The following is a 27,971-nucleotide window of genomic DNA, read 5'->3' on the forward strand; positions in this document are numbered from 1 at the left end:
ACCGCCGCAGCAGCAGGAAGGCATGCCCCGCTGATTTCAGCGGTCCTGTGCATCGACGGCGGCGGTTCTGCGGAGAGCTGACAGAGGGCCCGAGACTGATGAAAGAGGCAGGATCCGTGAAGGAGTGGGGAAGGGAAGAAGGCAGGCACTCCGGCTTTGAGAATTGATCCGGTAACTCTGTGCACAGACCAAGGTAAGAAATAGGAAGTATTGCCTTGGGGGTCGGGTGAGACTCTGTGTGCCGTGTGATTGAGACGTACTTTTGTACGGAGCGAGTGTGGAGTCCTGATCCGCGGTTCCGCAGCTCCGCGAGGGGCGCGGCCGGAGACGGACGAAGCGTGAGATAAGGGAGAGAAAGGAAGAGTCTCGGGAAATGTGGTGTATGGTAAGCCCTTGCACGGGGAAGTGCTTGGCAATACACCAGGGAAATTTGGTGTGCGGTAGTCCTCGCACGGACGGGACGCCCGCCACTGCGATCGCGAATAAATTCCTGCTTCGCCGAGCTCCTCGCCTGAGCCCAAGTTATTGGCTACGGAGTGTTTCTCACACCCTCCCCCTCCCTCCCTCGCGCGCCCCCTCCCCTCACGGGAACGCGCGCCCCCCCCTCCCGCTGCCGCTCCCGTTCCTCGCCCCGCCCCGGTCCCGTCCCGGTCCCGCCGCCCTCCCGCTCCCGCCCTCAGGACCCGGCCGCCATAATGAACCCCGGCCCGGCCACCGTAAGCACGGGGCTAGGAGTCACCTCCAGAGCCTCCCCGCGCCGTGGCGCCGACCGCTGGTGTGCCGCAGCACCGCGCCGGGCGTGGGACGGCGCCCCGAGCCCACAGTGCTCGTCAGAAAAGCCCCGCACCGACAACCGATACCCCCGCACCGACAACCAACAGCCCCCACGCCGACAACCAACGCACAAGCAGTGTTTTAGGCCGGATTCGTGGCCCCGTTGGTCCGGGAGGCAGTCGTCACGCTAAATTCTACCCCACGGCAGGGGAACGATGGGCATCGTGACAGATCGCCGCCCCAGAAAATAAACACATAAATAAAGAATAATAACGATAACGGGACATGAATCGTGCCCTTAATAACAGACATTGGGCAGTGAAATCACCGACTTCTGCAACAATACGTGCTCAGGGAACTGACTAAAACCCCTCCTGCATCGGCCATGTAATAGCTAGGCAAACATCACATAATACTTCCCTCCCTCATGTACACCAAACCTATTAAGGCAACCATAGTAGTGTGATAACGTGATTTTTCTCCTCCAGATCAGCGTCAAAGGCAGCTACGCTAGGTTTGCTCATAAGTTCAAACGCTGCTTTATTTATTTATTTGAATGCCATTTTTCTTATTTAGAAGGATTTCCATAGGGTGACAGGCCTTTAATGACACTCACGACTCAGAAACATTTGCCGATGCAGTCAAACGGTGTCTATTAACGCGAGGCACTGAAGTTAATTGGTATTAGAAATGAGCCAAAACGAAAGGCAAGTATCTGCGTGTCCAGCAGAATGACAGCGATCATCACCATTTGATCAATCTTCCCCCCACTCTCTGTTGCAGCTAGGTACAACGAAAAGAGTTTATGAAATCATTACGGGACATTCTTGTAGAAAACTTCCTCAAGCTTGGAAGAAAAAAAAACATTTCAGCTAAGTAAAACAGAAAATAACTGGAAGAAGTGAAGTATGGCGGTGTTGGAAAAGTTGCTTCAAAGACTTGTTTAATTAAAAAGAAGGAAAAAAGCAAGTTCCTACTGCAATCCCATCTTTGTCAAACTGATGGCGGGCACCAGTACGATGTGTTCAGCTAACACAGGCTGGAAGTTGTAACTGCAGCTGTGAAGTTTACCCAGTAAAAAGACTCCGCAAAGCATTCTAGCAGTTCCGATGCAATCACTGCTTCCTGAATTTGTGACTCACGGTTAACACGGCAGTACAGGAAGAAGTCTGGCATTCACTGTGCTCTTACGGTAAAGAATCTGCCCTGCGCACACCATCCCAAGCCAGGTATGCGCTCCTAACAGGAAAGGACGATAGGCTGATAAGTCTCAGCAGAGGGAAAAAGACATCAGAGAACTACTTTATAACAGCAGCACGCGGGCTGCAACCAACGTTCTCTTCCTCTCATCATTTTCATTTCTGTGGACTCCAAGAGAATACACTCCCAACATTTTTCAGCTCTGGAGAACAAACAGCCCAACCAATCTCATTCACTGAACTACAAAACTGGTATTTTCGCTATCTAGTCCGGAAAAGGAGGCGCACGTCTCTAACGTACAGTGTAGAGACCTTGTTAATAGGCAAAGTCTGCATAAAATAGGTGGCCACAGCCTGATTTTCTGACGTTCAGGGCCTTGGGTCACACACCACCACAGCATCAGACTTAATGAAGTCACCAATCTATGTGGGCCTCTCGTTACACAGGTCACATGTTATGGACCAACCTCTCAAAGGCCAAAAACCAGCACTGATACTGCCGGGCCAACACATATCTGTAGCATCCCATTTCTGGGTGACAACACAATGAATGTTTCCACAAAGTACTCGATGCAACCTAACTACTGTGTTTGGTGATGCAAAGCAAGCCGTGTCAAAGCAGCGTAGCACCCAGGCACATTCCTGGAAGATGTTTTGCTGCTCACGTTGAAGAAAATAGATAAAAAAATCCTGTGCAGTTTGCACTTCTGAGCTCAAGTACCACAGCTATGCACTACAATTGCAGTGGCATCAAACCTTGTAAGGTTCTGAAGCTTCAGCACTGCCATCCAAATTCAAGGAGGCTGCATCTATTATCTTGAATTTGCCCCAGCTCAGTCCCCTGAAACAATTCCATAGACACGTACAAGCAACCCTTTTCCCACCCAAATTCTTTGCTTCATCTATTCCACCTCTACCTTGTGTCATATTCTTATTAATCTGCCCCTCAAAAGACTCCCTGGCTCACACAAAGAAGCAACCCAACAAATCCCTGTTCCCAGCCACGTTGCTTTCATGCTTTGGGAAGAGTTAACTGCAACAGCTCTAACTGTGATGCCACCTCACCCCCTCCACCTATGTGAGGTTCTTTGCCTTCTGTCTCCTCCTACGTCTACACCTGCACTAGAACCAGGAAGAATGTGCTTCCTACAATACTCCAAGAGCCTCTTCTGTTTCAGGATGTCATCATTTCAATTCAGGACTGAAAGTATTCCTAGCAAAAACCCAACAGCTAATAGCTAACAGAAGCAGTTGCTGGTGATCAGCTACAAGTAACCTGGAAGTACTGAGGAGTCACAAAAGAGAATTTGCATTACATTTAAGAACAGCATGCAGCTTAGGACCACTGCTTTCACTGACTACACTAAGCCATAAAAAAGAATTGGATTCTTACCTGCCATCACAGCAATTATGGTTTATGTTGCCCCCAAAACACACACGGCAGTACCAGAACTGTGTCAACTAGCTTTAACAGCTTCCCCAGCTATTAAGTACAGTAATTTCTGCTTCCTTTTTTTTCTTGGAGGAATATTCTTTTGTTTCCAGCCTCACTTACTTATTATACACACTGTTAATTAGCAACTATTTCTCCATACTCATAGGGTTATGGAGTCCCTATGACTGGAAAAGACTCTGTACCCTTCAAGATAAGAACAGCATAAAGGCAGCAACTCGCAAGACTGCTCTAGCTTAAAGCAAAGCTTTCCTCATTGCTCTCATCTCCTTTGACTTGAGTGCTGTCATCCTTCTACCAGAGCTTTAAAAACTTCATTACCACGAATGAAGGAAGACCAGAGCAATCAGAGAGGGTAGCAGAGGGTATAACTTAAGGAGCTGTTACTAGGATTTTTTTGTTGTTCCTGGTGGACTATTTTTCTCCTTGCCAGCAAGGAGGGAAAACCAGCAAGTTGTTTTCTCCAAGATTTTTTTTTTTTAGGTTTAAGAACACGGATTATGTTGTAGCAATTTCTTCGCTGTAAAGCGTCAGCTGAGAAGTCTAACAGTAAGAAGGGCAAGGGAAAACTGAATGCTGATGCAGAGAGTGCCAGCAGACATCATCCTCATTCCACGGGATGTTTGTAGCTATGGCAGTTGAAGTCTACACTTCCATATGCTTAACATACCCTATTTATAAGCCAATTTTAGCTGACCTAGCATGTATCAGTAGTACAGTTAGAGCCAGCAGCCTGCAGGAAAAAGTGGGCACAGGTGTTTCCATAGCAAGGCCTGTGAGTGTCTCCCATACATACTTCCAGTCTAAGCAAGCACATGAAAGGCTTGGCTTGTCGCTTACCTAAGGAACCAGGAAAACAAGGGAAAGCTAGATTTTGCTTGTGTCCTAATGCCCATATAAAAATAAAGACAGATGAAATACCCTTACTACCTTGTTAAATTCCATAAGCCGGAAGAGAACATGCTGCACACAGGTACAAGTAAAATCCCTTGCTGGCAGGTTTGCAGAAACAAATTTTTTATTTACACAGGCAAGTCTATCTTTAGACCCCATTTACCTCTTTACATTTCTCGAATATTTACATGACTTCATGATGCTCCAAGAAGGGAGTGATGAACAAAAAGATTACAGAAACTGTCAAAAGCATAGCAAAAAAAACCCAACCTATCATTGTGCTTTAAAACTTATGAGCTAGAATAATGTAGAAGAAATGTAGTTTTAGCACTTTGGTCCTAACGGTCATGCTCTAGAAGACACTTAAATAGCAGAGGGGATTTCAGAAGTGACCGTATCCAGAGGTTGCCAGTGACAATTCATGAGTGAATCGTAGAGTTCTTCGCTTGTCTCCGTGAATTGTCTGTTCATTTCATCAACATCCAAGTAGAGCTGTGGATCTGAAAATAAAAGCCTGGTAAGTCCAAGTATCAAATCTGAGGCATGCGCACAAAAAAACTTCACGTGAAATGGCTAATAAAATGTATTTTAAGCTAAGTGTAATAAGCTATTAGATCTACTAATTTTAGTGAGGTATTTAGTCCTCTAAAATTTTGAGCCTCACAGCTCCAACTTTTGGGAATTTGTATATTAGAAGGCTGGGACTAGAACTGTCTTTCAAGATAAAGACAAAGACAATGTTTAAGATAGTAAAGATAACGTTTACGGATAATCAGCCATGAAACCCTCCCAAGAGTCATTTAATTCACTTCTACGGCAATACACGTTACATAGGATAGTTTCTAAACACTAACACAAAATGCCTCCACGTGAGGAACTTTGCAAACCTTCCAGGACACAAATATGTTTTGTACCGTATTTGTAAGTGCAAGCTGAATCCTCCTTTTGGAATCTGCAACATAAGCTTTTACCTCAGGGTGGAGAACAAAGCTTTTGCATATTACTGAGTTTCTAATATAAAATCTGTTTAGCGGAACCAATACAAAGAACAAAATTCTGTCTTAGACCATTTTCAAATGGGAATGAAGGCACAGGTACAAGAAACCTGCTGCGAAGCATTGACAGTGTCCCGTTTTACTTGATGCGGTCAGTGTATGCTGTATCAGCTTTAAAACCCCAGCTGATTGCAGATCAACCCCACAGAGGTTTGACCTCAGCTGAATTTTCAAGATGTTCTTCATCCAGTAGAGGTTGGCTTGTATTGTTAAAAGGCACAAGGATGGCTAAACTCAAGTGACAATGATAGAACCCTTATTACCGTCAGTAATTAGGTCATCACCGATTGCAGTCATAACTGAAGATTCCTGAAAGACAGAAAAGGCTAAGTTTAATCATAACTCATTTCAGAAAGCATCACAGATTCAAAGTGCTGCAGTCTCAACCCATTCCTTCTTCCTACAACTACAAGGATAGATGGCATTTTATCTACTTATTTTTAGAAGAAAGCCAATATTACAGTACAGGTTGGAAGGGACTTCCGGAGGTCACAACTAATACATTGACCACGATAAGACCACTTAAAACAACTGTTTAATTTGCTTTAAGCAAAGCAAATCAGAAGAACAGGAACAGAAGAAGCGTACGCAATTATGCTGTCAAAACCATTCTTTGGTATGCGTGAACAAATAATGGTGTATAAATCACTAATTCTATGGATTTACTATTTAAGCACTTAAATACAAACACCTCTGAATGGAATCTGCTCTTTTAACTTCACACTAAGCAGAAAGAATGTTTTCAACTTCGGATTCTTTTTGCTGATTCACACAAATCTGTACAACGTATTATCTGTGAAATATTTTCTTTACAGCAAGCGTGCACTATCTTTACCTCAAAAACAGCTGGAGCCATTAAAGAATCTCCTAAAGAGCAGTCTCCAACAGCTTGCATGCTGTCATAGGGAGCATAGGAGCTGTAGTTGTAGTCAGCGTAAGCATCGTAACTCCTCTGCGAGTGGTAGTTCTGGTAATCTTGGCAATAATCATTATAGTTGCATGACTGGTACCGCTGCAATTCTGCTTTCAGTCTGAAACATGAGAAGTTGCATACAGTCAGAGAACAAGAGACTGTAAACCCAGTTCTGAACTTAAACAATTTGTCAGCTTACATACTTCAAAGCTTAAAAGGAAGCTTTCCTAAACAGTCACCTAAGTGACAGCTTAAGTCACAGCTCAAAACCTCATTTCTATAGAAGCAAGCATCCTCACCTTTGCCAATACCAGAAGGAATTGTTCTCATGGATTAACTCCAGAGCCTTGACATGGTTACCTGTACACATCAAGTATTTTTAGCGTTGGCATAAGCAAGCTGCTGCTATGTCTCTGTGCTTTGCTAAAGATTGATTTAAGACCAGAGACATTTATCAAGCACAGCTGCTTTAAAGATGCAGTCTTAACCCTTCTATCTTTTGTTTGGTTAATTACTAGATCTTATTTCCAGAAAGAAGTGAATGGAGTCAGATTATCCATTTCAAAGAAGCATCTGACGCTGCCTGTCAGTTTGCCATGTCTACCTCCACCTGCTCAGTTTTTTTGTTTGTTTAAAGTCCATTAAACATTCAACAGCTGCCAACTATACCGCTCAGGTGAAGTCAGTCTTGCTTAACAACACAATCGCGATTCTCCAGCGTGACGCCTTATTATTAGTGGGAGAATTACAAAATACGCTGGTTCTTAAGAAGAAAGGGCCAGCTGATTAGCTTTCACTACTTTCCCTTTCAAGATTTTCTCAGGGGCAGCTTCAGACTAATGACAAGAACCAAGACAAGTGCTATCTGTACTAAAACTGAGGTACACTGCATAAAGAACATTCAGATAACCCAGCTGCATATTCAAAAAAATCCGCTGTTTAGACTTGTCTTCACTGATTCTGTACAGGCAGACCTCCTGTGTCTGCAGTGCCCAGTTTCTCTGACTTGAATTGGGGATGCAGAGAAGTGAGTTCTATGCTTTTGGGGAAGAATACAAGCTGAAGGCATTCTGAAATAGCTTCCAAACTCAGCAAACATGAGGGACAAACTAATCCAATGGCTGGGTATTTCAATGCTAAGAGAGCACGGTACTCAGCCATTCAGAAACGTATTACTGATGTGTATTTTAATACCTACATTTGTTTCAATACTGCAAAGCTACACAAGTTCTAATAAAGAGGTAATCCATTGTCTTGTTACTGTAGTAAACAAACAGAAGATACATCATCTTAGGTCTTCTGCTTCCAACTGCACTCTTCCTACATACAGTTGTGTAGGGAAGGAAAATCTGAAAATACTGTTGACGTTCTTCTGGATAGCCGAAGCAAGAAAACATGTTTGTGGCTTATTCTTGTTTTCAAAATAAAACAATATTAATTTAATCAAAAAATTTTGGCAAAGAAGTTTGGACAGTGCTCTCTTGGAGAAGAGCATTTCCATTCTAAAGCAGAAGGAGGCAACATTTGCAGAATTATGCTAGGTAAACAGAAACAGAAGTGTCATTTTTTACTATTTAACAGAACACACAAGCTAACCTCATGAACATACTGAAATTGTTTATATGAAGTCCTGTTTTGTCAGTATCCTGAATCAAAGTTCATCAAATTTGGTATCAATTCTTTAACCGTTCAGAGACCTGAATTGCCTTAAATAAGTGATAGAACTGAGCCGGTAGAGTAAGAAACCCTCTCAGGAAGTGCTAAGCTTTAAACTCCCCATTGCCCTAAGCTCATGAAAAGCAAAGAATAGCATTTTAAACCTGTTCTAGTAATAACGCCTTTGGCTTTCCCCCTGCGTTCCCATTTTTCCCCCCCACTTCTTTCCTGTCAACCCACTATAAAACTAGTTATGTGCTTCTCTCAAACTAGAGGGAAAGCTCTAAGAACAAGAACTCCCTAGCATATAAAACCACTTGTTGTCCCTTCTACCTTATGCAGGCCCAAACCTGAAAATATTTACCAATGCATTCAGCTTTGCTGCTGTTGAGAAACAAGGCTGGTTACAATGGCAGCTAAGCCCAAGTTGCGCTGTCTGGCTAGACTTAACAGTTGGATTCCCCCAGCCATCCTGAAGCAGGTTGATGAATCCAGGGAGTCAAAACATAGGACTTCTGCATTTCTGGTTTTGTAGACTGCATCCTGTGTGCAGCCACTACAGCAAGGGCCACAGACTTTCCAAAGGCAGAGCTACAAGAATCTGATTATTTAGAATAACTGTATCAATGCACAACTCCTTGGTTACCTTTTAGAAATTCCTATGCTCAGCCGGATTCCTTTTCCCCCCAGACCTGGTGCGTTCTGGCAGTCTTGCAGTGCCCTCATCTGATCACCTTGCTCACCAAATCTGACATAGGCATACCCTCTACTATTTTCAAAAGGGAGAAAACCAATTCTAGTATGCATAACAGTTACAAAGCTAACGAATTCAGTTTCTGTCTTCTACAAAAAACAGAAGATAGCAGCTACTATAGCTTCTATTACTTAAGCAACCTCTCTGGCATGTGCGCGTGCACAGAAAAGGCTTTCACCAAATTAAAACACTTGGGCCAGAAGCAAAAAGCTTATTCCTTGGTAGCATTAAGATGCAACTCACTGAGAGCCAGCAAAACAATACATTTTAAGTGCTCTCTGCGTAAGTAATCAGATTCCATATTTCTGCATATACAGCAGTTAATCAGTTAGCACTAACCCACTCCTTTTGGAGCCACAAACTTTATTGGTCACAAACACCAAGAGCTGGCTGTAATTATCTGAACCAGTATTAACCGGTACCTCTGAACTCTTCAAACAAAAATATCTTTCAGGTGCTCTTAGAAGAACAACATCAATTGCCTGCAACAATTTGATGGCTTTGCTAAACGGAGCACTGAAAAGCACAGTGGTACAGTTTCTTTTGTAGCCTGTTCAGAAATTATAGCCCCGTGCCTACAGCTTCAAATCAGGCCAAGCTTACCAGCCCAACTCTTACAGCTTAAGTTCACTGCACTTGAATGCCTTCAAGACGTGCTTTTAGGAGCCATGGAGAAGAACCCTCTGGTAAGACCACCATTATAAAGTACTGAGTGTTGTTTTACACTTAAAATAGAACTATCTGTTACAGTCATTCATCAGCTTTCCCTAGGCTGCTGCTCTCTCACTACTGAATGTGATCCTGCTCTCAGTTTCCCACTAACTTTTTCCCCCAGCGGTTATGGCCTCTTTTCATCTATGACACTTTTAAGGGACTACACCGTGTTGAAAAATGCTGGTTAACATTTCCTTTTACACAAGGTGCCTCATCGAATTTTCCTGACTAAACCAAACCCCAGAACCTTAACTAGAAGAGGAAGCACACAAACACACACGCCTCCCTGGCCACCATATCTCCCCAAAACATATCTGTTCAGTAACAGACCAACTGTAAGAATACTGCGATTAAAATCAGTATAGCTCTATACACTGCTTTTGTTCGGGATTACTAGCTAATGTCCTTCCCCTTACCCCTTCTGGAATTAATACTGAATTCTGTACTCCAAAACGCGGTTCTTAAGTCATACAAATGACATTTAACAATCAGAATTTTTCCACACAGTGATCCTCAATAAAAACTTCAATCCTCTACTGCAGTCTTTCAACAAATTAAAGGAATACAAAACTGGCTAATAACTGTTCAGTGATTTTTGGACCTTTGTAGCACTAGAGTAACAGCAGTACACTCTGCAGCATAGTTGCAAGTATGTGGGAATAATCTCTTTTTTTCTCTGAAAGGTGTGAGGCCTCTATTTCACCCTACTAAAGATTTTACCACCAACTGTACTGCTAGCATTGAGACACTGCAACTTCTGTGCTTGTATGAGATGCAGGACAGGTTCCTTAAGGTGTCGCAATTTTTCGTCTAAACCTAGTGTTGAGATGCTGTGTCTTTGACTCTTCAGTATCAGCTTTCTTTCCAAACACTAACGGAGCAGCAGTAGTGACAGAATCCTGCTTCTCTTCTGTCCTTCCCAAAATAAACTGTGAGGCAGCTGCAGACTCTGCACCTGAACACTCTGAGTGAACACCGAATGTAAATGATGGCAAGGCAGCATTTTGTGGACGCAGTCGCAGTACCAAAACCTGCAGAAATAAGTGAATGTCAAGTCCGTAACCCACGGTGTATCTGCAGTACGTGAAGGTTTGAACTACATTCTAGTCCTGATCTTTCCAGTCAAAACTGTTTAAAAAACAACCCACCAAACAGTAAAACAAACAAGAAAACCCCATGCTTCCTCTCTACATAAAACTTTTCACAACTGTGTTTTCTGCCCACCACCTGGCTTTAAAAAGTATACGAACTTCTTTGAAAGATCATGTTTTTAGTCTGAACTCCAAATGAACAACGTGTAGGGCATGTAAAGAACAAGCACGTCATTAATGAAAGCTTTTCTCTAAAAAGGATAAACTTATTCTTGGGGAAAAGTGTGGAAACAGATGTTATCTAGGCAATATTCCTACAGGAAAAACGAATAATTTTGCCACACCTCAAAGGAAAAAATAATTGTGCTTAACAGGTAAGAAAATAAAAAAAATCAGAGCAAACCAAAAAATAAATCACAGAATATGCATCCTCGTTTTAATCATTAAGTATTACCTTTGAGCTCTGCTTTGGTGCTTGGCTTTGCACTTTCACAGGCTACACACTTCGTGGCCTCTGCTTTGTTTTGAACCAAGCAGGTCTCCCAATCCCAGCTTCCTTCAGGCTTCTTGAATTTGTCTAAATCCAGAAATTCTCCAGAAGGAGCAGAAAATGCAGATGCACTGCTACTGGTCACAGGTGTTGGACCCTCTGTGAGACAAACAAGACAGTTAACCATCCTGTTTGAACATGAACTATAAAATGAGCATTAACTTTTAAATTTGATTTGTCAAATCCCACAGAAATGTTCAAAACTACTCCGCAACTCCCCCCCCCGCCCCTGAAGAAAATAAAAGCCACCAAAAACCCACAAAGAAACAAAGAAACAAACAAAAAAACCAGAGTGGAACTCAAAGCTTCCAAACAACACACAACTCTGTTCAGCACACAAGCTTCTGCTGCTGTTGACGACAGTGTAACCTCCATAAAGAGGCCTGACAGGTGCCTTTTAAAAAAAAAGGTGCCTTTTAAGAGAGAAGCAGAAGATAACGCTTCAAATTCAAAACCGGAAAGACAAGAATGGCTCTTCCCTTCCACGGCACACGCAGAAAACTTTTATCCTAGTATTACTTGCATCGCTCTTCCTCCTGACAAGTGCAACGTAACCGTGCAATTCACTGCACCATGGTCACAGTAAACCCCTCATTTCCAAAATTCCTCCTTGCAATGGCAAGAGCCTCAGACAAAGATGCCGACTGACCGCTCAGAGTTTGGAAGTCCAAGAGAATCAACTCTGTCTGAAATCCATTATCTTACCTCATGAAATTTCAGTCTTACCGCACAGGATGATTACAAAAGCCCGGTCTAGTCCACCTTAATTTGTTTCTTCCAGGATATATTTGCACAGGTGTTTTTCGATGTAATGGCATGTTAAATGACATTTAGAGTCAAAGTTAGAATTAGAATCGTATTTTAAAAACAATACAACCACGCTCAAAATCAATTACGGTCACACACAATGGGAAACAACCCAGTACTGCCCTGAAGAAGTTACCCAGCGGGTCACTCGCTTTCTTGAAGCCTACCACTGACCTTCATAGGCATCTCTCTGCTTTAGCTTAAGACTAGTTAAGACTACACTGTCTTGAAATCTGGCTTCACATCTCCCCTCAATTACATACAAACGGTGAGTAGAGGCATTTTGGCCACATTCTGTAATTTTTTTTACTTATTTTTTGAAAGAGAAAAACGCAGTCATTTTTAACTCTTTCTATGGAGTTCTCATTTTCGCCAGTGAAAAATCACTATGTTGTTTTTAAATTAAGTCACTCACTTCAGCCATCTTCCCTCACCAGCTGCAAAGCCGGGGGTATCTGCATTGATCCAGCTCCGTACTAATACATTTCACAATCAGTTCAATTTATGCGACAGGCTGGAACCTGGGCTGAGACCTCTGAAGTGCCTGTAAACCAATCCTGCAGACAGCCGCTAACCCATCAACCGTACCTGGGAATCGTGTTGCTTAAAATATTCCATATATGCAACGTACTTTTATTCTGTACAAGATTCACAGAGGCTAGGATGGAAACAACAGGAAAAAAAGGACCATACCTGGTTTCTCAGACTGACAGGCTACACATTTGTTATCTTCCGTCTTATTTGGTACAAGGCATATTCCACAGTCCCAAGAGCCTTTCGCCTTCTTAAATTTGTCTCCAAAGCCCAGAGTGGCTGTTGTGTCAGTGCTGCTCGAGGAGGATGTCACTGTCACCGAGCTGTCTGTGACCACTGGTCATGTCAGAGCAGGCATTACTCCCGTTCCAGGTTTTGGTGTCTCACATGCTATACATTTTGTAGCTTCCGGTTTGTTTTGGACAAGACATGTATCACAATCCCACGTTCCAGGTACTGTTTTGAATTTGTCTCCAAAGCCCAGCATCCCTGCTGGGGGCGCTGCTGGCTTTGAGGTGTCGCATTGACTTGAACTTACTGTCTGTTTCATACTCTCAACTGTTGAGGCTTTAGTAGCTTGACAAGTTACACATTTGTCCTTTATGTCTTTGTTTTGCAGAAAAGGGTCACATGTATCAGATTGCCAGTACGATGCTTGTTTAGAAGTCTCTTTACCTGCAGAAAAAGTTGTTATTGCAGGCCTAGTATAAACCACTGTGCTTGTTGTAGGTTGCGCAGACGTAGAAGAGCGTGTTTTCAACAATCCAAAGTCTAGGAAGCAAGAAAAAAAAGTCTTCCTGTTAGCGCAGCACCTCACTACATGTAACTAAGTGACTTTACTAGAGGGCAAAAATTTCAACTCAGGTGCCAATGGTTACAACTAGACATTCAGACCGAGCGCAACAGGAAGTCCCCAGAAATCTTATCTAAACGGATGAAATTTCATCTGCTGCACTGGGTCACAACAGAACATTTCGTTAAAGCTTCATTTAACTCTTTGTTTCCAAGCAAGCTTTAAATCAACATTTTCACTGGTCGATACAAGTACAAACAGACAGTAGCTGACTGAAATCTGACAGTCCAACGTGGAATGGAAATAATACAATTTGATTAAGACGCGATGCCCAATCGAATCAAATTTCTAAAGCTCCTCCTTCCGTAGCAGATGACTCAAATCTACTCCAGTAACTGTACAGAAGTTTGTACTCGGAGCAGCAATCCATACGGTATTTTCCCACAGATGCTGAATATTAATTAAATAATAAAACCTCAAGACAATTGAACAACTGTCTAATTTTCTATAATCTTTTTCAAAATGCATCGGACACAGGACAACTCCTTATTTAAAAGGTGGCAATTTTAACAGAAAAGACAAGCTACTAATACAGAAAGACTAAAGGAAATGCATCTTAAACAGCAGCTCAAGTTGCTTGTAAATCTACCTTGAACATAGTTGTTTTGTGGTTTGTTTGTTGGTTTTTTTTTAGTCAAAAATGAAGTCTTTGAACAATGTGGATTTAGATTCTGCTTCTTTTAAACCGATAAAGAAAGTGAATGTCACTTCACTCAGAGGTCTTTCCTTAAACAAAATGCACAATGTATTTTCTCTCACTTAGCTCTTTCCAGTAGAGAAATGTGCTGCCTTCTTCACAAGTATGTAAGTTAGAAGAAGACTTTTGGGAAAAGATCAAATTCAATAAAGCCCTTTTTCTTAAAAGATATCTTTTCCACAGACACACTTTATGAAACTGTTGAAAACAATTGCAATTGCTTAAAAACAAAATTCAGAAAAGGGTTTTTAACGTAAAACACTCCACTTCTGTTTGCAGTTTAAATTTTAATCCACAGGAGCCATTGTAAGCTAAGGCCCAAAGATTCGCAGCTTTCGCCATGTATTTGGAACTGAAGCTCTTTCCTATTCTTTCTTCACCTGGGCTGAAGGTGGGACAGGAGTGTTGAGCTTTACAAACATTTCCTTTTCAATTCCACAAATTGTATTTACTTAAAATGAAACACCGATTATCTGGCTAATTCTCTTAGTACCTCATTTACAATTACATCCTAACACGTAAAGGAGATGCAACCCATCTGCTTTTCATCTTGCAGTTTTACTTCCAGCAACAAACACCACTTAGAATAGAAGGGGGCAGATGCACCCTAACAAACGCAGCGCTTAATGTAATGCTCTCCTACATTCATATTTATAGCAGATACTCTATTAACCATAAGTCGTGTGTTGGTTTTTTTTTTAATAAAAAATGCTAGCGTATTTTTTGCAGCATCTTTTTAAAAGGAGTTCATTATCTCTCCAGGATTTTTTAGAACGTCTAAGACGCTTCCTTCCTTTAATACGTGGGCAGTGGTGAAGGGACCACCAGCAAAATCTTTGACCTCCTCTTTCTGTGTGTTGATGTTGGTTGAGGTGGTGGTGTCTTTTGAAACAAAAGAAAACAAAAACAGCTTTCACAATGTGACCTAGTTAGAGCAGATTATACTCACTTTTGTTAGAAACAAGAATTTCCAGCTTTCATGCTTCTCACATAAGAATCTTCACAAATTCTACTTACTTTGCAATGCTTTATGATTACAAGCAAAACAAAAAGCAACAAAACAAAACAAAAATTATAAAAGCAGATCTGTCACTGGAAAAATACTGCAGAAGTCCAACACTGCCTGGAATTGCTAGCATGCGCAGACAGGACAGATTGAAGATTTAATAAAGAAAAAAAGGAAAATCAGCACTTCAGATCTGAAGTGCTAAAGTTTCAGTTACCTAGGGTAAGAAAGGGCGTCACTGGAGTACCACTGGGTCCAGAAAGTTCTGCCGATTTTACAACGGGAACACTAAATGTAAACCCAATCTGCTATGAACAAGAGAGGTTTTTCAGATTCTCAAGCCACAGGAACTTCAATCGAATGCACACACAAAACCAAATCTGAAAGCTGCTCTTCACATTTGTAGCACGCATGCTGAATGACAAATTATAAGCCAGAAGCCTACATACTTTTCTCCATCAAGGCAGATTCTGCTTTAGTGTTCTGCAACAGCCTACTAAATGCCTAAGAAAAAAAGTCAAGCTCCTTTATTATTTTACTTACAGAAGACGTAGGTAGCACTTCTGCCTCAGTAGATTTCACAACTGGAGATGAAAACGCAAACTCAGGATTGCTAACAGTACTTGTTGGTTGTATCTGTATTTTCAAAAGAATTAAAGGTTTATATTTAAGAGCAACAACTACCTGAATTCACTACCCAACAGAAGTCCCGCAGTGACGTCGAAAAACCTGATGTTTGAGTTATTTTGCAGATAAAAGTAATAATAAAACACAGGGAAGTTTCCAAGTGGGTATAGGACAATATCTTCAAAACCAAATTCCAGAAACTGAGAGGAAAAGCTGGAGATGCTACTTAGGTCTAAATGCACGGAAAAGCAAGCCAGGAAGCTGAAGAACGGCAAACTCAGCCCAATGATACTCCAAGAACTTCAGCAAACACCTCAACATGTTAAAGCAGCTGTCTACTTCAAACCGTACAAAAAATATTTCAAGTACTCTGGAACAGATTAATGTTTATTTTATTGCAATAATATGCCAATTATTGCACCCTAGGCTCATTCTATGTGAGGCTTATATGACCACGTTACCTCTAATTTAATAACTTAAATAAAGTTGTGGTTTAACCATTGCAGGCAACTAAGCACCACACAGCCACTCGCTCACTCCCTCCAAGTGGAACAGGGAAAAGAACCGGAAATAAAGAAGTAAAGTTGTTAAATTTGAGGTAGCATTAATGACTCATCGCATGTAATGGCTACCTGGAAAGACAAATGCCATAACCCTGTACATACTCCCCACTCCTTCCCCTTCTTTCCCCCAGCATTTATTGCTGAGCACGATGCTAAATGGTGTGGAATATCCCTTCGGTCCTCTGGGCTCCGCTGTCCTGGCTGAGTGCCCTCCCAGCCTCTTGTGCATCCCCGACCTCCTCGCTGGCAGGGCAGCGTGAGACACAGAAAAGGACTTGTCACTGTGTAAGCACTGCTCAGCAACAGCTAAAACACCAGTGCCTTACCAACACTGTTTTGCTCACAAATCTGCAACACAGCATCATCTACTACGAAGAAAATTAACTCTACCCCTGCCAAAACCACTATAAATAACTTGGCATAAAGTCCACACCCCCCTTCCCCCGCAGACTTCCACAGCATTTGAAGCAGTTATACAATCACGTTAAATGGGAGTTGGCAGGCTCTAAGACTGAGAGAAGCAGAATCAAAACATTTATGCCTTTTTCCCCAAACTGGCATACAACCCCAATTCATTCAGCTGCGTAGAAACTAATATTTGTTAGTTTCATGAGCACCACAGAAAAAGTCAACTCGCAATAAAGCAGTATACTCATTGTAAACATTATTTATAGCATAAAGATTTACCTTGCCCGCCGCCGTCGCTGCTGCATCTGCCATGCCTGCCGCCTCCGTTGAATTTGCCACGCTTGTCGTTGCCGCTGTTGACTTTGCCTTGTCCTTTGTCATCAGCAGATATGGCATGCCCGCCGCCATTATTGGATATGTCAAGCCTGAGGGCACTGTTGAACACGTTATGCCCGACGTCGCCGTTGTATATATCATGTCCTCCACCTCCTCCTCTGATAGATCTGTCAAGTCCTCCACCTCCGATGGATCTGTCATGCCCTCCACCTCTGATGGATCTGTCATGCCCTCCACCTCTGATGGATTTGCCATGCCCGTCGCAGCTGCTGGAGTTGCCGTGCTCATTGCTGCTGTTGAAACAGCGCTCGGTGACGCTGAGACAGCGCTACTACCAACGAAACTAGAATTGAACTGAGGCAGCGATGCAGCACTGATGGGTAGGGGTATGTTCGGTAGCACTGGTTCCTCCACTTCCTAAAGTTGCAAATTTTAATTTTTCTTATACAAGACATACTACTTTCTCACCCCATCGCACCCAATTTATTAACAAAATTAAATAGAACAAAAATCCATACAAATTAAGAGAAAGCAAGTTTCCAGAAGAAATCCCGATCTCCCCACCTCTGTCTACCACGTCATTTTAATTTATGGCAGGCCTGCTTCCACATTATACTCTATTCAACAACTGTACAGCAAGAACACTGAAAGTTAACTCAAAACCTGTGCAGAACAGAGACGCACAGATCACATTTTCTTTCTTTCTTTTCTATACTTTAGTCATCAAAGCTCTGGAGAAGCATCATCCTTTCTAACTACCCTCGCATGGCTTCAATTAAGAGTACACTCTCAAGACAAGTGAGAAAGTGTTCCTCTTGCAAAATTAGGCAGGATAGCTGCCAAAGTTTCTAAAGTCACTACAGCAGTGAACGTGGAAAAAGGTAATGTTTAAAGAAGCAGGTAGGTTCAACAACCAAACTAAACACAAAAAGCACCAAAGAAAGTCAGACTAGCAGCACTGAAGATTGTGTTCTGGTAAATACAGTCTATACCATGTATCAGGATGCAAATATAAAAATCAGAAGAGAGCCTCTTAACAACTTCAATTTTCATCCCTGCCACTTACTTTATTTGATTACTAAGATTGGATGAGTTATGTTTTAAATGGCATAGGAAATCTGACCAAAATTTGTACAGTACTATCATGATCTACTTAGAAATGACTAGGAAGGGATGTAAGTTGGTACTACTGATATTCAGTGCATCCTGTAGCTTACATCTGTTTCACAGTTTTGATTTGAAAAGTTTATGGAACCTTTGATATTTGGACCATTATTTTATTTGTGTTACAGGAATAAACAACAGTGTTTACGATTTCTTTATATTGCATCATCCAGAAGTCCCATTTAATGATTTGAAACTTAAATTAACTTAAATACTTAATATTAACTTAATATTAATTAAATACTTAATGTTAACATAAATACTTAAATTAACTTACAGGCAGCTTATATAACATCCAATAAAAGAAAAAATAATCTGAATATTCATGGTCATAGTTTTATGGAATAGATTTTTCCTATTAAAATGAGAAAAAAACTCTCTCACAATGAGTTTGGTGAGTATCAAAAACTGAGTCATCGTTAGCAGACATGCAGAATGCTCTCTTCTACTACTCTTTTTCACACTCTTGGCCTGTATCTTTCTGTATGACTTAAATATGAAACCAAAAATTAAGCTTTTTTTTTCTTTTTATACTTGGCACTCGTTTCAAGTATCATTCCTGTAGAAAAACTATACAAACCTTCACCAAAACTTCTCTTCTTAGGACTCATTCATTCAATTGCTAACGAGAAATGTTATAGTTTGAAGAATCTCCAAGGTAAGAGAATTAAAAATTTCAAAATTACATAAGCAAAGTTCAGGTATTCAAACACAGGAAATCAATTGGAGCCTGCTCTGAAACCCACAAGAAAACAAAAACAATGCAAAAATAAAGCGGTATTGTTATAATTTACTATGATGCAATAAAACTGACACACTTAGCTAGTTACTTCAGTAAGCTCAGTGACAGCAATTAATTTAAGAGTCACTTACCTGTTCTTGTACAGCTCTTGATAAATAGTGTATTCCTCTTTCCCTTCTCATTTTGCCACCTCCGCTACTCACTCCTGAAGACAGACCATTGGACGCAGCAGTACTGAATTTGTAGCTGGTCACATTGCTAGCACACGACAGTACAGAAGTTGGGGGAAACAAGAGAAAAAAAAATTACCAGCCAAATTTTTTTTTCAAGATATTAGAGCTGTTATTAGTCCTAGAATTGAAACCTGCTGATCAGAAAAAAACTAAAGCTGTCTCACAAGTTGCTAAACGCTGGTAAATACTTGATGTTCTAAATAGGAAAAACTTTATTAACAGCAGCAATGAAAAGGACATACATAAGTGCACCGTTCACATGGGAACAATGACTAAGCCAGAAGACCTGAAATAGAAGAGCTGATTTAGATTGTTATTTTCCAGTGCTTCCTTTAAATAGGACTGGTTCTCTGATTCTGCGATGCACGTGTATCTTTTGCAGGGATATAAAAGAACAGCTCACAAAAATACAGAAAGAGTGCACATATGCACACATACACATGGGAAACACTGCCAACAGCTCTGATAGAATAGGGACGCCTTAGACTTGTGTGGCAAGGTAATATGGCCTAAGCTTCAGAAGCAGCTCTGGCTTTCATGTGGCCATCAGCAGGAACAGCAGAGGTGTTTGGGTATGCCAACATTCCAGAAGTCTTTTCAGACATGAATACAGATCCCTTTTGTAAGGCATACAAAGGCGTTTTTCTGGTACTTAAAAAAGCCTAGCTCAAAACCAGAAAGATATCCTAATCCAAGAGCAAATGGGGAAAAAATAACCCAAACCAGAAGTGGAATAGGGAATAACTCTAACAAAAGTACTATGGCAAGAAAATGAAGTATGCCTGGAAAAACCGTGACATCAAAGCTTATCTTGCAGCCAATCAGTCAGTCAGTACAGAAGTGCATTAGATCGCACTGGAAGACACCGGGTCAAACTCCCACAATACTGAGGAGGAGAACTGGTCTAAACTTGTCAAATACTTGACAACAGCCTGCTTAGCACTGTAACTGCATAGAGGAAGACAGATCCCTAAGGCAGATGCTCAGACTTTTCTCTAATCCAAACTGTCAATCCATTAGAATTCTGAAAAAAGTCTTACATCAAAATAGATCTTCATTCAGACAACTATCGCTTGCCCATAACAGCCCATATTCCTCTTTCTGTTAACACCTGTGAGCTTCAAGGGGGCAAAGACAATTGTCAGCCTTCAAGCAAGTCTAATCTACAATTGGACTCAGGTTTAAAATATATACACACACACACACACACATAGATATATAGCATTGGTGGGCCAGAGATTTACTGAGTATTCCAACTCAACTGTCCAAAGGGACTCTTGCCAGCAGATCAGTGTGGTGCTCCTGCTCCAGAACATGGCACCCAACAGAGACCAGCATCACAAAAAACACTACCACCACTACCTACTCTACAAACAAAAGGTAGGGCACTGCAATAAACTTTGTGAACGAAATCAAAAGCAGTGTGAGTTTTCTGTATCTCCTTCCTAAATGGAGAAGTAGAAAGGAGTTCTAACAGAGACAATTTAGAACAGTTTGAAAAAAACATAATTAAAACCCAGCACCTGATTGCACCTGTACCAGAACCTTAAAGCCAGTCGCTTCCACCCCTAAAAAGGTGGTTGTTGTGAAGTCCAACTTTTAGATGCCAAAACAAAGTGTTGAGTTCTTTCTGCAAGCCAAAGAATGCCCATGGTCACATAAGAATTGCTTGGCAGATGAGCATAGAGTCAACAAAATTCCCTGCTACTGTTCTTTGAAAAGAGCGACCCCCTAAAAACCGAGTGCAAAGTCCCTTAACTCAAGCATTATTACCCAAAACACCATTTGCCCAGAAGGAAAAGCCATCAATATTATCTGGAGGATAACTCATTTGACCTAAACCAAGAAAGCAGTATAACACAAAGCAGTCTCCTCAAGAAGAAATTCAATTAATTCTGCTGGATTTTTTTTATTTTAGAGATGAGTTAGCATTTGGCCTCAAATGATCCTAAAGAACACATGGTCTTCATGTGAACTCAAAGCAGACAATTAACTTCATCATGAAAGGAGTATTAAAAAAATGAATAATAAATCATAAATCTTCCTCCATGTTTTTGCTTAAAAAATAAAGAAAAAAACACATCAATAAACATCCTCCTGAACTGTAACTCACTTCCCCTACTTCACCTTCTAAAGAATACTTCAGAAAGAATCATCCCATTAGGACAGAGCTTTCAAACTGCAAGCAATTAAATAGCTAAAACTAATAGCTTTTCCCCTAGGGAACATTAGGAGGGACAAATTATTTTGTTATAAGTAAACTGAGTTATAAACCATGAAATATCTGTCAAAGCAAAATTTGTAACGCTACAGATTTAGTTAAACTACAAAATGAGCCATATTTCCTGTAGAAGGAAAAAATTAGGCCTCCAATAGCAAAGATCCTTTCTGTGGATACAGCATTATAACGTGCCTCGTTTCCCATCTTCGTATCCTACTCAGAAGATAAACTTGGGATAAAAAGTGGTGTATCAGTACTTTTATTCTTGCTCATCTTCCTTCCGTTCATAAAAACAACAATTTTCTCAAAGTTATATTGATCTTCAAACACAATCCAGACTTTGCAGCTCCCTCAAAATACAAAATTTTCATTGGATTTCCCATTCCTTTTACTGAGAACTGTCACCACCTTTCAGGTGCAGACCGTACTGAAAAAGGAGATTTCTTTCTTTCTTCAAGTAAGTTTTAAATTAATAGATGTCATACCTTTCAGATGGTTCTGCTCGCTGTTCTGCAGGCAAAGTCTTCTCTCTCATCCCCTGCAAGTTAAGTTTAGTTCAAGACTTAGCTGAATATGTACAGCATACACAAAGTACCAACAACCACTTCATGTGGTTTTTTTGTGGTTTTTATTTTATTTATTTATTTTTAATTTTATAGCACTGAATACACCTCACCTACTTAACGTTGTTCCCTAATTCAGCATTGTGGGTACAGTTCAGTTAAATTTTGGGGCTAAAGTAAGCATCACTGCTTCACTCAGCATTGAGGACAAACTGATAGAACACTAAATCAAATTTGTCAAATCCTCTAACAAAGAAAGTAATTATTTTAAACAAAATGACAAAAATTGTGTGTGTGGGGGGGAGAGTTTTCATCAAAACTTGTGTTTGCCAGCCCCGTAAAAGGGACATACTTTTCTGTTTTCTATCATTTATCAACAAACAAGAAAAAAAAAACTCTACCCCCCTAAAAACTAAGCAGTTGCTGCTACATTCATTTTAGAACTTTACCAAATGGAGATTGTGCTGGCTAAACAACACAGAGATTGAAAGAGTTAAAAGCAATAAGCAACCAGTATTACTGACCACTTTGATTTCCAGCCTAAGAAGCCCATACACTTAACACGTGGTCATTTGTACACTCAGACTGATACTGGAAACACAGATGTTTTCGCAGAAAGAGATGCCCATTTAATTTTATGGAAAATTTATTAGACTCCATCTACTCCAAAGCAATCAAAACCGATAACTCAGCACATTGTCAGAACTCTCACTTGGAGCACATAGCTCACCTGGAATAGTTTACACAGAACACAAGCATGTTTCATCAGTGACAGCTTTGTGTACATGAGAATATAAAAGGAAAACATTTCTGTCTTTTAATATTCTTTCACTGACAACAGGATGACTCAATAGCACATCATGACATCGTGAAAACAACCACAAGACACTGAGTGTTCCAAAAACAGAATTAAATCCATAAAAGCTCAATCTATTTCACAATGGTTCCCACTGCCTTAAAGCTCGCCTCAAACATACTATCAGTACTTTTTGCAAAGATAGGATAACAATTGGTTTGAGAAACATTCCAAGACTGGAAAAAAAAAACAGGCACATAAGGACTCAAAAATGTACTCACTTGGTACTTTGTGTCTCCTCTCTGGCAAATTTTGCTGGACTGAGTAGTTGAAGTCGGTGATGGTTCAGAATACCGCGTATAACGCATCGGTTGACAGTTTACCGTTGGTGTCACAAGTCTCTTAACAGGTGGAGGCTGGAATGCATTCTGGGATTCCAGCTTTGAAAGGGAAACAGCAATCAATTTATCCTTACGTCCACCCAAATTAATTCCAATATTTATTGATGAAAACAAATTACAGAACTATAAACCTCCCCCCATCGGTCTTGGCACTCAGTGAATACAATTTGAAAATTCTGAAGACCGTTCAACTTGTAGAGGGAAATCACCAGAAAACCAGTAACAAAATCCATAAAGCTATATATAAGTAGCCAAAGTCTGACTGAATTCCATTTCAAAATTTGGCAGTTAGCTTCATAGACAAAATAATTCATGCTACCATAATTAAAATAACCCATGTTCCTAGAATATGCTCCTATCTTTTCCTCTGCCCACACTGTGATTTTTTTTTTTAGTAGCTTAATTCATTAATTTAACATTCGAAGTGTTAAGCAACTAATTATACAGGCTTCTGGGCTTCACATTCCCTACATTTTCCCTCTTCAAAGTTACACAAACAATAGAACACACTCAAAAAAAAAACAACTTGTCAATCTTACAATAATCTCATTCATTAAAATATGATCCAATGCTTTACATGTGCATTAGATGCACTTCAAGTAGTGGGTTTGACTTCCCTTTTCAAAGCATTTTCACAGACCAGAGTTAATTTTTAACACAGACCACTGCGTGTTCTGCAAAACTGACTTAACTGAACTGTCAGACAGAAAACAAACCCTAAAGGCTACAAGATTTACCGATGGCTCCGCCTGCGGTCTTAAGGATCAGAAAATACAGTCTTAGGAAGCATGCTATTGTTCAAATCAATACCAACAGGAAATTGTTTACGCTGCAGCTTTAATTTCACAGTATCTCCCAGCTCTTAGTAATAGGATTCACACTCTCTCTAAAGTATACAAAAATACATCTTTCTAAAAAATATTACATTCAGTTTGAAACCTTGAATAAGACATGTTTTATGTAAGTTCACAAATCTACTTCGAGTGAACGACGGTTCATTGCTGGTTTTAAAGGTAAAAAAGAAAAATATTAATTCCCCCAGTTAGGCATTCAATACACCAAGAGCTATTCTGCCTGGTACAGTTCCTTGAAATAAGAAAAATACCACATCACTGCTACCCACTGCAGAAGTTTAGCCTGAGTGCACAAGTGTTCCGTCAACCGCATGTTCACTTTAGCAGGAAAACAAACGATCATCTCCTCAGCAAATAATTGCTTCTCATTGCGGGCTACCCTTCTCCCGCCACCATTATGAATTCTAGTATTATGAATAGACAATCTATCTCCTTTCACCCACTGACAGCTGCGTGCAACATTCATTTAGTGGCTGACAATTTCAGGCTCTCTGTTGCAAATCTGGCAGATCTTTCTTAATGCCTTATCACAGGTATATTGCTATAATATAACTGAGAATTCACACCAGATTTGGTTTTAGTTATTTGGATAATATTTATGATATACTTCACTTCTCCATGCCCTTGTAATTTGGCAGATGGTGAAAAGATGGTCCAGGAAATCTGAGATGTTTGTAAACTCTGAAGTGATTGTAAACTTAATTATACATCCATCCAATCAAGGAATTAGCACAGAAACTTCTTGAGACACTGTCCCTTTGCTCATTAGAACAGAAGATGAAAAGTTTGCACATCTTGTTATTTCCTTCAGTCACCTGATCTTCAAGTGGTCATTTAAGGGTTTTGCAATTTAATAAGCCCAAGGATACCCCTAACTAAAGTCGTCAAAAAAAGATGACTAGTTTTCATTTTTTAAAGAAAATGAAAGGAAATCATGCTTTACCACAGCATTATCACCAGTTCTGTGCTACCTCCAAATAGGAATTTAGGAGCGTTAAGATTTATAGCGTCGAAAAAGAAAAAGAAAAAAAAAACCTCTACCCCCCTAAAAACTAAGCAGTTGCTGCTACATTCATTTTAGAACTTTACCAAATGGAGATTGTGCTGGCTAAACAATACAGAGATTGAAAGAGTTAAAAGCAATAAGCAACCAGTATTACTGTCCACTTTGATTTCCAGCCTAAGAAGCCCATACACTTAACAAGTGGTCATTTGTACACTCAGACTGATACTGGAAACACAGATGTTTTCGCAGAAAGAGATGCCCATTTAATTTTATGGAAAATTTATCAGACTCCAACGATGGTTCATCGCTGGTTTTAAAGGTAAAAATGAAAAATATTAATTCCCCCAGTTAGGCATTTAATACACCAAGAGCTATTGTGCCTGGTACAGTTTTGCAGTTTAATGATACCCCTAACTAAAGTCATCAAAAAAAGATGACTAGTTTTCATTTTTTAAAGAAAATGAAAGGAAATCATGCTTTACCACAGCATTATCACCAGTTCTGTGCTACCTCCAAATAGGAATTTAGGAGCGTAAGATTTATAGCGTCGGAAATTAACAATTTTCCTCCTCTTTACTTTGAATGGTGATAAAAAGCACAAAAACTAGTTTTCTGTGCCCGAATGAACACGGAAGTCTGTACAAAGTCTATATGACCACTCAATCAGTATTTTTCTATTTGTGATCATTTCTTCAAGAGAAAACTTGCCTCAAGAGGAATTTTAATATGCAGCTTCACCCCAAGTTGGGGGACAAGATAAAACGACTTGGTGTGTTCTAGAGTTGTTGCTCTCAACTTACAAAGATAACATAATTCTTAACCTGAGTAATCTTCACAACCCATCATCTATTGTGGATACATGCCAATATTAACTTGATTTGATGTCTATGTCGTCACTGAGGTTTGAGAAAATTTTTCTAATAGTGATAAAGCATTGAAAAAGTTATCTACCTCAGCTTAAGACATTATTGGTTCTTACCTTTCTTCGTTTGGACTGGAAGTCAGTAATATCCGGTTTATCTATGTCCGGAGGCTAAGGGAAAAAACAAAGCATAAATATTAGAGGGCATTTTTTTTTTTCCTGAGAGAGAGGGTTCCCTGCAACAAAAATGTGGGGGTTCATGGTCAACTTACACAACACAGCGGCAAAACAGATGCCATTCTTTTAGCATCCTGTTGAAAAAACAGCGCAATAAATTAAACCGGCCACAACGTAAGGAAGAATAGTTTTATCTTTATGCTTTGATGGCACATTTACTAAGTTTTATAAACACATGAAGCAAAAACAGATTAAAAGAAGTGCTATTTACCAACAAAGGGCTTGACAGCTTCTCCATTGCCTCCAAGATGCGCCGTGCTGAGGTACTTAAGGTAGCGTGGGACCGCACAGTTTCTTGTCTAGCTTTCGCTCTCCTTTGTGCCTGAAAAATTAGCATTTTAAGTGTTACAATGGTCAATTCTGAGCTAAAGAGGCATGTATTTTACGTCCCAAGGCTACACTGATGATACAATCAATATATTCTGATGACAGAGAAAAATGCAGTCACTGGGAGTTTAAGCCATAAAGAAGAGAATACATTCGGAGTTTAATGAAGTTTACCTTGGGCCTCAGTGCATCTTGCACGTGCTTGTTGCACGAGCAATAAAAGAACTCCGTACTTGTAAAAGGTCAAGACGGATGATGCTAGGACTGCTAAGGCCTCCGAAGCAGTAATCAGGGAAACAGAACTCAAGAAAAGGCTTGTGGTACAGAAAGCATTTTCAGTAACAACACAGACCTCAGAGTTTCACGATGGTCTAAGTGTACCATCTTAAAATCAGTGTATACAATCATAACCAGGAACTAGTTTTACTTCTCTCTTGCTTCCTCCCTTCCCCCAAGATTAAAGTTGGCTGCAAATCTTTGTCTTAAAAGATAAAGATCTGATTTAAACTGTAACAGATCTAAACATTACACTGAAAAAGTAAACTGTTTATTTGCACCACCCAACTTCAAATATCAGTCAAAAACTTCCTTTGGTGTGACTTTTTTTCTTCCCAGGTTAAACCCCTCATATAACCACACTGTGCTTATCACACGATGTGAAGACAGGAAGCAGACCACGCAGCATGTAAAAACACAAGTGAGACTCACAGAACCACAGAATGGTTAAGGTTGGAAGTGACCTCTAGAGATCGCCTGGTCTACCCCCCCGCTCAAGCAGGGCCACCCCGAGCAGGTTGCCCAGGACCATGTCAAGTCAGCTCTTGAAGACCTCCAAAGAGGGAGACTCCACAGCCTCTCCGGGCAACCCGTGCCAGGGCTCCATCAGCCGCACAGTGCAAAAGCATTTCCTGATGCTCAGACAGAGCCTCACGTTTCAGTTTGTGCCTGTTGCCTCTTGACCTGGCACTGGGCACCGCTGAAAACACAATGGCTCTCTATGCTCTTTGCACCATCCATTCAGGTATTTATATACACCAATAAGATCCCCCCTGCACCTCCTCTCCTCCATGCTAAACAGGCCCAGCAGTCCCTGCCTCTCCTCAGAGGAGAGGTGCTCCCAGTCCCTTGACCATCTTGGTGGCCCTTCGCTGGACTCTCTAGTACCTTGCTGTCATTCACAGCAAGCAGCAAGAAGCAAGCTACTCTCTCCTTTAAAAGCCTAGTATTTTGGTTCCTCTTTTTACCATAATGCAGTAATATTGTAAAAAACAAAAATAGCCGACCAAAGAGGGTTCCCAGCTTTGCACCACAAGGTTTCAAGGTTTCCCGTAAGTGAGGTACTTGTACTGCCCTTTTTCCGTTGCACAAATGGACTGTCAGAACAGAGCCAGCAAACCCGCGTTTTCATTTTCTTAAAATTCCTTTTGATTTATCGATAAAAGTCACTTTCATTTAAATACATTCCTACCAAACCTGACTTGACTTTCCTTTTCGATTCAGCTCTAGCTAATCAGAGTTGTCAGCAGTTTTTATTTGCTATTTCCAAGAACACTTGGGGGCAAATAACTCTCTCCAAGAACTATATGAATCGTTCAAAACAGAAAGCATGTTACTGCTTATCTTGAGACTGCATTTAGTCCTGCATGCCTCTGTGTACCAGAAGAACAAAGGATCAGCAAAG

At 40.6% G+C, this 27,971-nt stretch overlaps 1 protein-coding gene across 1 annotated transcript in view; it reads right to left on the minus strand.

Annotated features, from left to right (window-relative positions):
- Positions 1–4,425: 4,425 nt before the first annotated feature.
- The window catches only part of LOC310880677 (nuclear pore complex protein Nup153-like), a 30,419-nt gene continuing 6,873 nt past the window's right edge, over positions 4,426–27,971 (minus strand). Inside the window, exons 6-10 of the mRNA XM_083796862.1 lie at positions 26,175–26,285; positions 21,730–21,782; positions 6,211–6,406; positions 5,639–5,684; positions 4,426–4,820 (exon numbers count right to left, since the gene is read on the minus strand). Coding sequence (XP_083652988.1) covers positions 4,684–4,820; positions 5,639–5,684; positions 6,211–6,406; positions 21,730–21,782; positions 26,175–26,285 — 543 coding nt within the window. The 3' untranslated portion in view covers positions 4,426–4,683. The remainder of the gene's footprint in view (positions 4,821–5,638; positions 5,685–6,210; positions 6,407–21,729; positions 21,783–26,174; positions 26,286–27,971) is intronic.

This window comes from Anser anser, assembly GCF_964211835.1.
Source record: "Anser anser genome assembly, chromosome: 13".
NCBI lineage: Eukaryota > Metazoa > Chordata > Aves > Anseriformes > Anatidae > Anser > Anser anser.